The sequence below is a fragment of the Otolemur garnettii genome, unplaced genomic scaffold (genome assembly GCF_000181295.1).
Source record: "Otolemur garnettii isolate 467f Iridium unplaced genomic scaffold, OtoGar3 scaffold00211, whole genome shotgun sequence".
NCBI lineage: Eukaryota > Metazoa > Chordata > Mammalia > Primates > Galagidae > Otolemur > Otolemur garnettii.
In genome coordinates, this window is record NW_003852606.1 from 1,501,084 (window position 1) to 1,514,342 (window position 13,259).

The window sequence follows — 13,259 nt, forward strand, 5'->3', positions numbered from 1 at the left end:
ATTATAATTGTACAAAAAGCTGTCATAATATCTTATGTTGAATGAAAGAAGCCAGTCTCGAAAGTTACACATTATAATTGCACATTATAATTGAACTGCATGGCCACCCTGTACTATTCGGTTTATAAGACGTTCTGGCAAAAACAAAACTGTAATGATTGAAAAGAAATCAGCGATTGTCAGGGGAACAAAGGGAATTCCTTTGTGGCTACAGAACTAGCATGTATCCTGGTTGCAGTCGTGGGTATGTGAATCTATATATATATGTTAGGTTCATAGAACTGTACACTCAAAAAAGTCCATTTTACTGTATGATCATTTAAAAAATAAGGTTAAATTTCCCTAAAATCTAAATAAAGTTAAAGAATTAAGTTAATTTTTTAAATACAGAAATGTTTACAAAGAAAGCAGCTCTTGCTTTGGTTCATTTTCCCCAGCATAGCAGTGCCCTCTGGATGAGGACGGGAGGAGATTTCTGGGGACTAGTACTATTTTTTCTTGATGTGGATGCTGATTGCATAAGTGGGTTTCGAGTGTGAAAAATTCATCAAGCTGTCCATCTTCCTGTATCTTTCTGCATGCATGTAAGGATGTCAAGATAAAGATTTTTTTAAACACAGAAAATGATAGGAAAAGAACGCTTAACCATAGGGAACCAGACCAGACCGCAATGATCATGAGCGCGGGGCGGTGGAGGGTCCGGGAAGCCACTCACCTCCCACGCCTGCCTTCTGCTGTGCGATGTAGGACTCAAAGCGCAGGCGGAAGCGGTTCTCACCGCCCAGGCGGCCATCCGTGCCATCATCCACCAGGAAGAAGGCCGAGTAGTTGTAGTCAAGAGGAAACTGGACCCCATCCTCAGGGTCACCGCGCCACCGATAGCTCGCAGGGAATGAGCCCTGAAAACAAATGACCAGACCAGAAAGTCTTTCCATCAGAGGCAGGAGGTTCTGACACAAGTAGCTCCTCCTACTGAGGGGTCTGGCCTCCAACCCCTCCTCCCTCAGACCTAGGGGTCCTGGACCCCAGCCCCTCCTCCCTTAGACCCAGGAGTCCTGGCCCCCAGCCCGTTCCTTTTCCAAGACCCTAGGTCACACCTTGGGGTTAGTGAGAGTGTCTCTATTTCGGACCACACCCCAGGGGGCCACGCCCATGGCCACCACCTTGGTGCCCCCAGTGTTGGCCGTCTGGTGATCCCTCACAGCCACACCGACATGCCGGCCGATGCCCGTGTGCAGCCCCCCAGTGACAATCCAGGCTCCTACACAGAAACAGAGAGACATGTAGAGACAGAGGGAGAAACACAAAGACAAAGACACACACAGACTGGGGGAGGGGAGACAGCATCCAGGGAAACGGGGGAAATGGCAGTTGGGTCCAGACTCACAAGCCCCACTCTCCCTTAGTACCTGTGCTCTGGGCAGCACGCACCAGCCCTCGTCGCAGCAGGTCCTGCAGCCAACTCTGGAGAACAGGGCCTCCTGAGCCCCCCAGCACTGACACCACCAGGTTTGGGGCACGGAAGCCCCATGTGCGCGTAACCAGACTATAAACTGTAGCTGGGTCTGTGCGGTCAGAGAGCCGGAGGAACTGTGGACACACAGGAAAGGGGGACATGAGGAGGGGCACAGAGACCCGGCAAGATGGGGACAGAGACCCAGAGAGACAGTGATAGAGACCCAGAAAGACAGGGACAGAGACCCAGAGAGATGGGGACAGACACCCAAAGAGACAGAGACAGAGTCCCAGAGAGAAGGGACAGACTCAGAGAAGACAGATGGGGTGGAAGGGACAGGGGGAGGCAAAGATAGGGATGACCAAATAAACAGTGTTCAGCTGGGGCACCCCCAGCCCCTGACCCTGGAAGCCCCTGAGGCATGCAGGCCTGCTCAATGTCCCAGCCCTGCCCAGACATGCAGGCCTCACGTTGCTGGGCTTGCGACTGGCCCCCAGGAAGTCCACTTCCCCGTAGGCATCAGTGGGCTTCTCCGTGGTGTGTGCATCGCTGTCCCACACGGTCACCACGGCTGCCCCGAATGCATCCTCCACAGCCACTGATGAGTGGGCACTCCGAGGCCGCCCACACTGGCAAAAGGTCCCTCTGGGGGTGTGAGGGTGGCATATGAACCCAGGGCTGTCCTCACCAACCCCAAGCATCCTGTAGAAGTGTCCATACTTCTGCAGTAGGAGCTGTCTACATTGACCCCTACCCCCAGAGATATAGTCAAGAGTCCATGCTGACCCTGGCTCTGGCTCTGACACCTCAAGGGAGAGACCTGTGGAGAGGACAGCAACATCCCCCCTTCTCCACCAGAAAGAGGTCATGGCAGCTCATGAAAGCATGAGCAAGGAGGACCCAGGCCTCCCCTCCTCCCCCCTGGCCCACTGTCATTTGCATGGCCTCAACTGGAAAAGCAAAGAGAGCCTTCAGGGGGTGCCCTCACTGACCCCAGTGCAAACAGAAGCTGTTCACCATGAAAAGGACAGTCCAAAGAGTAATTCAGAGAGCTCATGTGCTAGAGGCTAGAGCAGCTGTGTGGCTTTGGGCAAGTGGCTTCACTACTCTTAAATTTCCTCCACAAATGAAAAGATAGTGATAGCACAGCCTCCTCCATAGAAGCAGAGGAGCTAATGAAAGACATGGTGTTTCCTGAAATAAGGATTGTCCCAGTCCCAGAGAGCCCCCTCCACCTGAACTTCACACAGAGCTTTAAACAACCTTGAATATCACAGTGAGAAAGTCATTTCTTTTTCAGTTCTCCTGATGACTGTCAGGGAGAGAGGCTCAGCTGGGTGCTATATCTAAAATGCCTAACCCTTTACTTCACTTTCTTTCTTTTTTCTTTCTTTTTTTTTTTTTTTTTTAAGAGACAGAGTCTCACTTTGTTGCCCTTGGTAGAGTGCTGTAACATCACAGCTCACAGCAACCTCCAGCTCTTGGGCTTAGGCGATTCTCTTGTCTCAGCCTCCCGAGTAGCTGGGACTACAGGCACCCGCCACAATGCCCAGCTATTTTTTTGTTGCAGTTTAGCCAGGGTCAGGTTCGAACCTGCAACCCTCGGTATACAGGGTGGCGCCTTACTCACTGAACCACAGGTACCACCCCACTTTCTTTTCTTTTAAACAGAGAAAAGCCAGCTGCAGGCCCTCAAAATTGGGCGGGTGGGGACACCATCCAACTGGAAGGTAAACATTTTGTTTTCCATTGTATTTTTCTGCCATGGCTTGTTTCTTTCTCTTTATGGCACATGAAACAGGTTTTCCTTTTATGGTAATGACAGAGAGAATTTTTCTCCCCCTAAGTGTACAAATCTCCCTTCCTTTTAAATATGATTGGCACCTGAGTTTCAATGAGTGAGTAACCGGAGTTCGAGGAATGAGGAAGGCATTTGAAAATGTATCTAACCCTCTTTGGCCTGGCACAGTAGCTCACATGTGGAATCCCAGCACTTTCGGAAGTTGAGGCCCGAGGATTACTCGAGGCCAGGAGTTTGGGACCAACCTTGGCAACATAGCAAGACCCCATATCTACAAAAAAAACTTAGAAATTGGCCAGGTATAGTGTGTGCCTGTAGTTCTAGCTACTCAAGAAGCTGAGGTTGTGTTATATGAAAGGAGAGGTTAGCACTCCCCTTGACAAGGATGGAAGAGGCCCTCGGGACTGACAACACGCATACAGTTAAGGCATTGCCACCTACTTTATGGCATCTTACCATCGTTTTTTATTTATTACCACAACCAAAGAAAAAAAAAGAAGCTGAGGCAAGGGGATCACTTGCCCCCAGGAGTTGGAGGTTGCAGTGAGCTATGATGGTCCCACCACACTCCAGCCTGGGTGACAGAGCAAGAACCTATCTCTAAAATAAGTAAATAGGCCATGCTCAGTGGCTCACGCTTATAATCCTAACACTCTGGGAGGCTGAGACAGGTGGATTGCTTGAGCTCAGGAGTTCGAGACCAGCCTGAGCAAGAGCAAGATCCTTGTCTCTACTAAAAATAGAAAAATTAGCCAAGCTTTGTGGTGGGTGTCTGTAGTCCCAGCTACTCAAGGGCTGAGGCAAAGGAGTGATCTATGATACCACAGCACTCTACCCAGGACAACAGAGTGAGGCTTTCTCGAAAATAAGTAAATAGATAAAATAAACAAAATAAAATAAATAAGTAAATAAATCACTTTGGTCCTCGATTATAGAAGGAATTCAGAAATTGGAGGAGATCCATGTTTATGTAAATAGAGTGAGTGGATTTAAGGACCACTTCTACAGGAATGAGCATACAGGTGGTATGTGGATTTGGCAAAAACTGTGAAGACACTAAAAGAACAGCCAACTGATCCACACACAGCGTGAGCAGAAGATGCTCGAGCCCACTCCTGGCACAGTGAGCACTGCAATGAGGGTGCATTCCCTCCTCCCTTCTGCATCTAACTCTAAGCCCTGGCACACCTCAGTTTAGCCACTTTATCCTTTCACCTATCTCAAACCCATCCTTCAGCCCACTCACTCCCTTCCAGCTACTTCCCACTTTTGTGGCTCCTTCTGGGGAAGTTTGCTCTTCCTGGCAAAGCTTCTTCAAAGAATGGTGCAGGGCTGGCACTGTCCAATATGGTAGCTATGTGGGGTTCTTTATATCCCTGGGGCTGTTTATATTTTAATAAGTTAAAATTAAATCAAGTTAAAAATTCAGTTCCTCACTGGGCGGCACCTGTGGCTCAAAGGAGTGGGCCGACACCATATACTGAAGGTGGCGAGTTCAAACCCGGCCCCGGCCAAAAACTGCAAAAAAAAAAATTCAGTTCCTCAGGCATATAGGCCACTTCCCAGAAGCTCCATATGGCCAGTGGCTGCTATATAGGATGTGAAGACAGAACATTGCCATCATGATGGAACATTCTGGAGCGTTAGCTTGCCGCAACCCTCGCCTTCTAAGCTCTTTCTCAGTGTGATCGCTGAAACTGACATTGTTCTTTAGAAGATCAGCAACTCCCTGCATGTCCCCAAATACAATGGCCCCTATTCAGGTATCATCTGACTGTATCACAGGTGGCACTAGCCACAATTGAAAGGCTCAGATTCTGAAATAGCTTTTCTTTGACAGAGTATGCCTGGCCTCTTGGCCTTCCTCCCCTCCCTGGCTGCTCTGTCCCTGCCTTGTTTGTGGCTTTCTCTTTGTCTTCCCCAAGCCAAACCACACCGGCTTCCTTAACATGGTTCGCAAACTTGACACTTGCAGGGATCAGGCCAGTAACCTAATAGAAGCAGCAGGTAGAATATAAGTGGATGTGCTGGAGGCTGTGGTGATTTGTAGCCTATGCATTTGTCTTAAAGTATCTAGAGACAAGTATTTTTAAATACTCTTCTATGACAAAAAAATGGCCATAGAATTGCCAATTTGTAACCCTGGTTACTTGGGATGTGATGTCTCACCTATTTCCATAGCTAGGACTGTCTACAGCTAGAACTTCTCACATCCTGGACATAATTCCAAACCTTCCCTGAGTCCCCAACCTGGGTCTCTACATGTCCTTGGGCTCCCCTAAGCCTCTCATACTCAGGAAGTCCCATGCACACTCAGCAACACCTCCTAAATCTGTTCACCCTCCAGGGTTCTTAACTTTTCTGTGTCCCAGACACCAGGCCACATGTCTGAGAGCTATCCACAGCAGAGTTAGCTCCACGTTTACGTAAATAGAGTGAGTGGATTTAAGAACCACTTAAAAGGACCATAGGAGTGCCCTCTGATTCCTCAACATCCACCAGTCCCCAAGTTCCACCCTTCTGCCCCCTGAATGTTTGCCCCATCCCCTCTTCTCTGTGTCCCTAAAGCTCTGGCCTGGCCAGGCCTTGTCCCCTCCCACTTGAACCCCCCACATAGCCTCCTCCCTAGCTTCCTGAACTCCTATTCATTCTCACATAGCCCCAGAGGGGTGCTGGGTTTTGCACATCCAACACCCCTTTTTTAGTTCCCCAGCAACCCTGAACAAGGTCTTAGCCCCTCAGAGTGGCCTCTCAGGCCCTGTGAGTCCTGGCCCTGCCCTTCCCTGCAGCCTTCTCTCTCCTGACAGTGCTCCCTACATCCTGAATGCTGCTCCACTTTCAAGCCCACACATTGCCAATGGGGGGGGCCCTTTGCACATGCTGTTCCTATTCCCAGAATCACTTTCCATGGGCCTCTCTCCAGCCCACCTTCAATGTCACACTCCCAACTTACCCTTTGAAAGTCACTCCACTGACCCTTCTTTTCCTCCAGAAACCATTAGTAACACCCCATATTAGCTCAAGATCTTAGGCAGACGCCTCCTCTCAGTTTCCACAGGGCCTAGTGGTGTGTCCTTGGCAGCTGCCATTTCCTCCGCTTACTATAGTTGTCCTCTGCATGTCTTCCTTCTCTGGCTAAACCAGAGGTTCCTAAATTTCCTTGACAATATCCACCATCAGTAAAAAGTTATTGTGATTTTTTTCTTTTAGAGAAGAGGGTCTCACTGTGTGCATTGTAGGCTGGAATGCGGTAAGTATTCACAGGTGCAATTGCACTACCAATCAGCATGGGACCTTGGACCTGCTCCAATCCACTTGTTCTGGATCACCACTCCCTAGGCAACCTGGTGGTCTCCCTCTCCTGGGAGGTCACTATATTGATGCCAAACTTAGTATAGGGACATGATCATCATTGTACCCTACAGCCCAGAACCCCTAGACCCAAGCAATCCTCCTGTCTCAGCCTCTCGAGTTAACTGGGACTACAGGTTCACACCACCATGCCTGGCAGTAACAAGTTTTTGAGCACTCATACCCAACAAACCTGTACCTGTTTATTTATAATTTCCAGGCTGTATTGTACTAACAAATATATTATTCATAACAAAACACACACTAAATTAGGAATACTGAACTTCCCACACCCCAAAGACTTTCTTGAGAACAACTAAAAAGCCTAAATCCACTTAAGACACCATCACTGGAGGCCAGAGCTCCTGGAAGGCAGCAAACACCCTGTCTAGCTCAGGCAGTGTCCCTGGCCACCAGCACAGTGCCTACATGAGGTAATAATTGCTACCTTCCAGTGGGAATAGCAGATATTTTCCAAAGCTTCCATATGCTGGGCACTGTTCCAGAAATATCACAAGCATTAACTTGTTTAAATCGCAGAATAATCCCAGAAGGTTGGGCCTTTTTTATGCCCAGATGACAAAAGTGGCCCAGAGAAGTGAAATGATTTATCCAAAGCCACTCAGCATGTGTCCCAGGTGAAATGTGAACGCTGGCAGTCATTAAATTAGGCTGAACAGGGGAGCACTAATGAGGGGTTCTTGCACACATGGATGAATGAACGAACGAATGAATGAATGAAACAGGCAAAAGAGAAAAAGAGTGACACAAAGAGATAGAGACACACAGAAGAGACACAGGGAAGGAAAGAAACAGAACCTACTCCTGGAGCTCTTACACTGACCCTGAGCAGGAGAATGGCGAATCTGAGGTGTCTAAACAGACCCAAACCTTCCCAGAGGGAGAGCGCCTACCGGGAACGCCCTTGGGAAAGGACCGCAAGGCCTGGAACGGGGAAGGGGGCGGGGATTAAGGGGGCGGGGCCTGTGGTGGGCAGGGTCAGCGGTCAGGGATGTTCCTGCAGGGTTCCCGGGCTAAACTCCTCACCCGGTATCTATGGGGTCAACTATGAACGTCGTGCAGGTCTTCTTCTTGAAGATCTTAGGGATCCAGCTCTGGGGACAGAAACAAGTGGCGGGATGGAAGGTGGTGGATGAGGGAGACCCAGCTCAGTCACATGGCACACAGTCACCAACTCCCTATTCTACTCCCGGGCACAGGAGTCCAGAACCCCAGCGTCTTCCTCCCGCAGATTCAGGAGTCTCGACCCCCAGCCCCCCGGTTTTACCTGTCCCCAGGGACCCAGAAATCCCGGCCCCCCTCCTCGTCTGACCCGAGAATATGGGTCTCCAGCTCCCTTCTGTCTGGAAGACCTGGACCCAGGCTCCCGACGCAGTGCCGTACCTGCTCCTTCTCCGGACCCACCATGCTGCCGCAGCTGCCGCAACCTTCGGCAGCTCCCGGGCTCTGGGCGCTGCCTCCACCAACCCCCCTTGCAGACTGGCCCAGGATAAACCGGATCCTCCACTTTCCAGCCCCGCCTGGGGCGGGGCAAAGTCTGGGGGGCGGAGAGTCTGGGGGTACACGTAAGCGGGAGGCGGGGGGAAAGGGCGGGACCAATCTGAGATAAAGTGGCAAAGGGAGACCGCGATCTGGCACTTTGGAGGGTGTGGAGGAGGAAACTCAGAGTGGGATGTTCAGAGGGCCAGAGAGAGAATGGGACAGACACGGGGGAGGTGGTGATCAGAGACCCAAAAGAGGGATGTCAGAGACGAGAGAGGGGATACATTAACCCCAGAGAGAGAGGGAGACAAAGACTTAAAGGGCACAGAGAATCAGAAGGGGTGGGAGGAAACAGAGGCCCAGAGAGGAAGGGTCCATTAACCCAGAGAAACCCAGAAGACTTAGTTGGGGTGCAAAGGGTGGATAGAGACTGGGGTGGACAGAGACCCAGAGAGAGGGGGAAAGAGATCCACAGAGAGCAGGACAGAGACGCCAAGAAAGGTACAGAGATCCCCAGAGGGGGATACCGGGATGGCAGAGGAGACACAAAGACTCGGATGTTGGGTGAGGGGCAAAGATTCAGAAAGGAGATCACCAGGATTTAAAGAGGGGGGATAGAATACTGACCCACCGAGTGAGATGAAGACTCAGGTGTAAGCAGACACTCAGAGCGAGAGAGGGAAAAGGAAGAATGATAGACAGAATCCCATGGAGTAAGGACAGGGACCCTGAGAGGACAGGAGACAGAAATAAAGAAGGGGACACATAAAAGAGATAGAGACCCAAAGAGTGAGGGTAACTATGACAGGTGAGGAGTGGGAGATACTAACACACAGAGACAGCCAGGGCCACATGTCTCCTGCCAGCTCTTCCTGATGGGGACAGCTGGGGCCTCCGTAACCTGACCCCCCCCTTTCCACCCTGAGTGTATTTATAGCCCTGGCCTGGCCTGTCCCCTGCCCCCAGATCTGAGGGACAGGAGGTCATGGGTATGAGTGTTGGGGGCAGGGCTCCCTTCGCCCCATTCCAGGGCCTCCATGTTGGCATCCGTTCTCTCACCAAAGCATCCCATCCTGCCTGGAAACTCCCCATAATCTAACCCTCAGTCCCATCATTGCAGGGGTCTCTCCCCTCTAATATGTCCAACCCCAAGTTTCCCTAGGCTCTCTTAACTTGGCCAATGAAAGTCTATACAGCCTTTGTCTCTGCAGCTGCCAAACATGTTGGCAGGTCAAAGTCAAGTCCCTTGCCCCTGACTCTTGGCCAGGGAGCGACCCTTCCACCCAACCCCTCCCCATCTGGGAGGAAGAGGAGCAGAAGGGAGGGGCAGGTGGGGACTGGCCCAGAATAACTCAGGGCTGAGAGTAAATTTAGCCATAGAGAGGGGAGGAGAAAGGCCCTATTGGCTGGAAGTGGGGAGGGAGGGCCCCAGAGGGGGGTCAAGGGGCTCCAGGGACAGCCTCAGAAGGGTGTCCAGAGCCGGGCAGCAAGGGCCAGAGGAAGGCAGACAGACAGAGACTGAAAGAGACAAAGTGAAGGAGAGACGAGAGAGAAAGAGAGAGAGACAGGCCCCAAAGGGCCAAAGACCCCAATATTCATCCACGTAGCCACAAAGGTAGTTGGAGTGAGCCCTGGGAGAAGCTCTGCTGCCTATCTGTCCCCATGGGCCACCAAGGGCCATGGCTGCACACGCCTCTCCTCTGGGCTGCCATGGCCAGCCTGCTCCTCCTCCCTGCCATGACCCAGCAGCTGAGAGGGGCTGGGCTGGGCCTCAGCAATTGGAACAACAATGCAGGAGTCACTGAGCCTTCAAAGGATGTGTCCGCGGAGCTTGGCCACCACATCCACAACCATAGAGAACATCAAGATGAGAATGAGGATGTCTCCAGAGAGAATGGGCATCATTCCTGGAGCCACAGAGAGCACAGTGAGGAGGATGAAGATGTCTCCAGGGAAAATGGCCACCAATTCCAAAGCCACAGGTACCAAGGCCACAAGGCTGGAGATGAGAATGTCTCTGGTAAGGCCATCCTGACAGAGCACAGTCAGCAGGCCCATGGGCACAGAGTTCCTGGGAACAAAGGCATGGAAGACTCAGAGGAATCTGGGCACCACCTCCCCAGCCATAGGAGCCAGGGCCACCAGGACAAAGAGGAGGATGAAATTGTCTCCAGTGAGCATCACCATCGTATTCTCAGGCATGTACACCAAAGCCACAGAGGGGAAGAAGATTATGAAGGAGCAGAGGAGGAAGAGAAGGAGGATTATAGGTACCAGACTCATGGGCAGCAAGGCCACAGGAATGAAGAGGATGAGAATGTCTCAGATGGTTACCTCCATCATGTCCCAAGCCACAGGCACCACCAAGGTCATGAAGAAGAACAAGATGATGATGATGAAGATGATGTCTCTACTGAGTATGGACACCAGGCTCACAGGCATCAAGGCCATTGGAAGGAAGAGAATGATGATAACTCAGATGGACACCAGCATCATGTCCCCAGCCACAGACATCGAGGTCATGAAGAAGAAGAGGAAGAAGAAGAAGAAGAAGAAGAAGAAGAAGAAGAAGAAGAAGAAGAAGAAGAAGAAGAAGAAGAAGAAGAAGAAGAAAAAGAAGAAGAAGAAGTCGTCATCTCCCCTGAGTATGGACACCAGGCTCACAAGCATCAAAGCCACTGGAAGGAAGAGGATGAGGATGTCTCAGATGAACACCAGCATCATGTCCTTGACCATGGACACCCAGGCCATGAAGGAGATAATTATGTCTCCATTGAGAATGAGCCCCAGGTCCACCAGCATCAAGGCCATGAGAAAGAAGAGGATGAGGATGTATCAGAGGAACACCACCATCACGTCCCTGGTCATAAGCACCGAGGCCATGAAGAAGATGATGATGATGATAATGATGTCTCCACTGATTATGGACACCAGGCCCACAGGCACCGAGACTACAGAGAGGAAGAGGATGAGGATGTCTCAGATGAACACCACCATCATGTCCCTGACCACAGGCACCCAGGTCACAGAGATGAGGAAGATGAAGATGAGTATGTATCTACTAAACTTTGGCACCAAGCTCCCAGACATGCCCACCATGGACTTGGACATGAGAAGGAGGAGGAAGAGGAGGAGATAATTGTCCACTTTGGCCACCATATTGTAAGCCACCCACCCCAAAGCCACGAGAGTAATGAGGAGGAGGAGGACATCCCAGATAAGTATAAAACAAAAGTCCCTGGTCATCACCACCATAAAGTCCCCAGAGAGGAAGATGAAGACATCTCTGGTGAGCTTAGCGATAGGCAACAAGGCCACAGAGATGAAGGTAATGGCCCTGGTCACAGAGGGTCTATCAGAGAGATTAGTTATCAGCCCCCAGAACACACAGAAGTCAAGGACAGAAGCCATTTGAGGGAGGAGGAAAAGGAGAAGGAAGATTACAGATCCCAAGAGGAAGACAACACAGGTTCAGAGCAAGGAAAGGATGAGGAGGATGAGGAGGAAGGTCATGGCCTCAACCTGAGCCAGGAGGAGGAAGAAGAAGAGGAAGACAAGGAGGAGGAGGAAGAAGAAAGGAGAGAAGAGAAGGTTAAAGTCGGGGCCCCAGTGAGCCAAGACTACAGGGAGGAGGAAGAGGACGAGGAGAAGAGGCTGGAGGAAGATGAACTCCCCTTCACCATCATCCCCAACCCACTGGCTGGAAGGGAGGTGGCTGGAGGTACCTCCAGTGAGGAGGAGAGCAGTGAAGACACAGGTAATGGCCTGGCCAGTTTGGGGAAGGGAGGGGTGGAGTCAGCCTAGGTCACTGCTGCCTTCCTGTCCCCACAGGTTCACAGGATGCCCAGGAATATGGGAACTACCAGCCAGGGTCCCTGTGTGGCTACTGCTCCTTCTGCAATGTAGGTTCCCAATGCAGATCCACCCAGCAAGCTGTCCCTGGAATTTGTCCCAGGAACCCTGGGGTGCCATGGGAGAGTTCAACAAAAGGGAGGGGCAGGATCAGTTCCAGGTGAAGAAGATAATTCTGACATGTGAGGGACAAACTGGAAGCCAGGAGACTGAGGAGGAGGCTGGGGCTATGGTTCAGAAAAGATAGGATGAGACTTGAGCAGCACCTGGGGATGTGGAGACAAGGGTCTGTGGCAGAGAGGGTGGGGGCAGGAGGGATGGGACTAGGGAGCCTGACAGGCTGAGAGAGAATGGGGAGAGAGGTGGTAAGAAGCACCTACAGTCCAGGCCACAATGACCGGGGAACATGGGTCACCCTGAGCTAGGAAAACAGGCAAGAGAGGGGAGAGAAGCTGCTTTGGAGTGAAGATACCAAGCTCTCAGTATTGGAGGGTGAGGAGTTTGGGAAAATTTCTAGGGGTAGGGGTGGATGAGTGGCAGGTGCCTCCCAAGTGGGGTGGGGTTAGGGTTTCCATCTAACCAGGGTCGTCTGGTCCCCAGAGGTGCACTGAATGTGAGAGCTGTCACTGTGATGAGGAGAACATGGGGGAGCACTGCGACCAGTGCCAGGTGAGACACCCCCTCCTAACTCAAGGCTCCCTCCAACAGGCCTCAGGATGCCCCGGGACGTCTAGGTACCCCCAGCCCTAAATCCTGGTCCCTAACCCCTAACCCCAACCTAACCCAACCTGAACGCCTGATTCAGCCTTGACTCCACACCCAATGCTAACTGCGATCTTAATCTTAATCAAGCCTCTGGCCCCTGGGCTGTTCCCGCCCCCGTCCTGACTCCGCCCCTGACTCCGCCCCAAGCTCATTCTCTCTATCCCCCAACCCCCAGCACTGTCAGTTCTGCTACCTTTGCCCGCTGGTCTGCGAAACTGTCTGCACCCCAGGTGAGCATGGGAGGGGCCCAGGGAAAATATGAGGAAGGGTTGGGCCTGCAAAGTGAATCCTGGTGAGGGAGGAGCCAAACCTGAGGGACAGGGCCCGGAAAGCTAGTAGCGGAGGGGCTAGGAAGAGAGGTGTGGCCAAGGCTGTGAGTACGTGAATGGGGTCTGGATCAAGAAAAGCAGGGTGGAGTTGCTGCCTCGAAGGGGCAAGAATGGGTGGAGAGTTGAGAGGCGGACCTAGAGCTAAGTGGGAGGGGCTACACTGTAAAGCTTCGAAGGGGCAGGGCCACTGGAGAACAGGACC

At 51.6% G+C, this 13,259-nt stretch overlaps 2 protein-coding genes and 1 non-coding gene across 3 annotated transcripts in view; 2 read left to right on the forward strand and 1 right to left on the reverse strand.

Moving 5' to 3' along the window:
* The window catches only part of TRPM4 (transient receptor potential cation channel subfamily M member 4), a 44,673-nt gene extending 36,534 nt beyond the window's left edge, over positions 1-8,139 (reverse strand). Inside the window, exons 1-6 of the mRNA XM_012812586.2 lie at positions 8,013-8,139; positions 7,656-7,723; positions 1,927-2,101; positions 1,410-1,590; positions 1,098-1,261; positions 716-899 (exon numbers count right to left, since the gene is read on the reverse strand). Of these exons, the coding sequence (XP_012668040.1) occupies positions 716-899; positions 1,098-1,261; positions 1,410-1,590; positions 1,927-2,101; positions 7,656-7,723; positions 8,013-8,036 (796 nt within the window). The 5' untranslated portion in view covers positions 8,037-8,139. The remainder of the gene's footprint in view (positions 1-715; positions 900-1,097; positions 1,262-1,409; positions 1,591-1,926; positions 2,102-7,655; positions 7,724-8,012) is intronic.
* Positions 3,602-3,724, forward strand: LOC111722081. Its single transcript, XR_002771026.1, has one exon. It is a non-coding gene; the product is annotated as a U6atac minor spliceosomal RNA (small nuclear RNA).
* Positions 8,140-9,773: 1,634 nt separating the features above from the next.
* HRC (histidine rich calcium binding protein) overlaps positions 9,774-13,259 on the forward strand; it is a 4,114-nt gene continuing 628 nt past the window's right edge. The window contains exons 1-6 of the mRNA XM_003801498.1: positions 9,774-10,341; positions 10,474-10,686; positions 10,876-11,868; positions 11,943-12,013; positions 12,564-12,632; positions 12,904-12,958. Of these exons, the coding sequence (XP_003801546.1) occupies positions 9,774-10,341; positions 10,474-10,686; positions 10,876-11,868; positions 11,943-12,013; positions 12,564-12,632; positions 12,904-12,958 (1,969 nt within the window). The remainder of the gene's footprint in view (positions 10,342-10,473; positions 10,687-10,875; positions 11,869-11,942; positions 12,014-12,563; positions 12,633-12,903; positions 12,959-13,259) is intronic.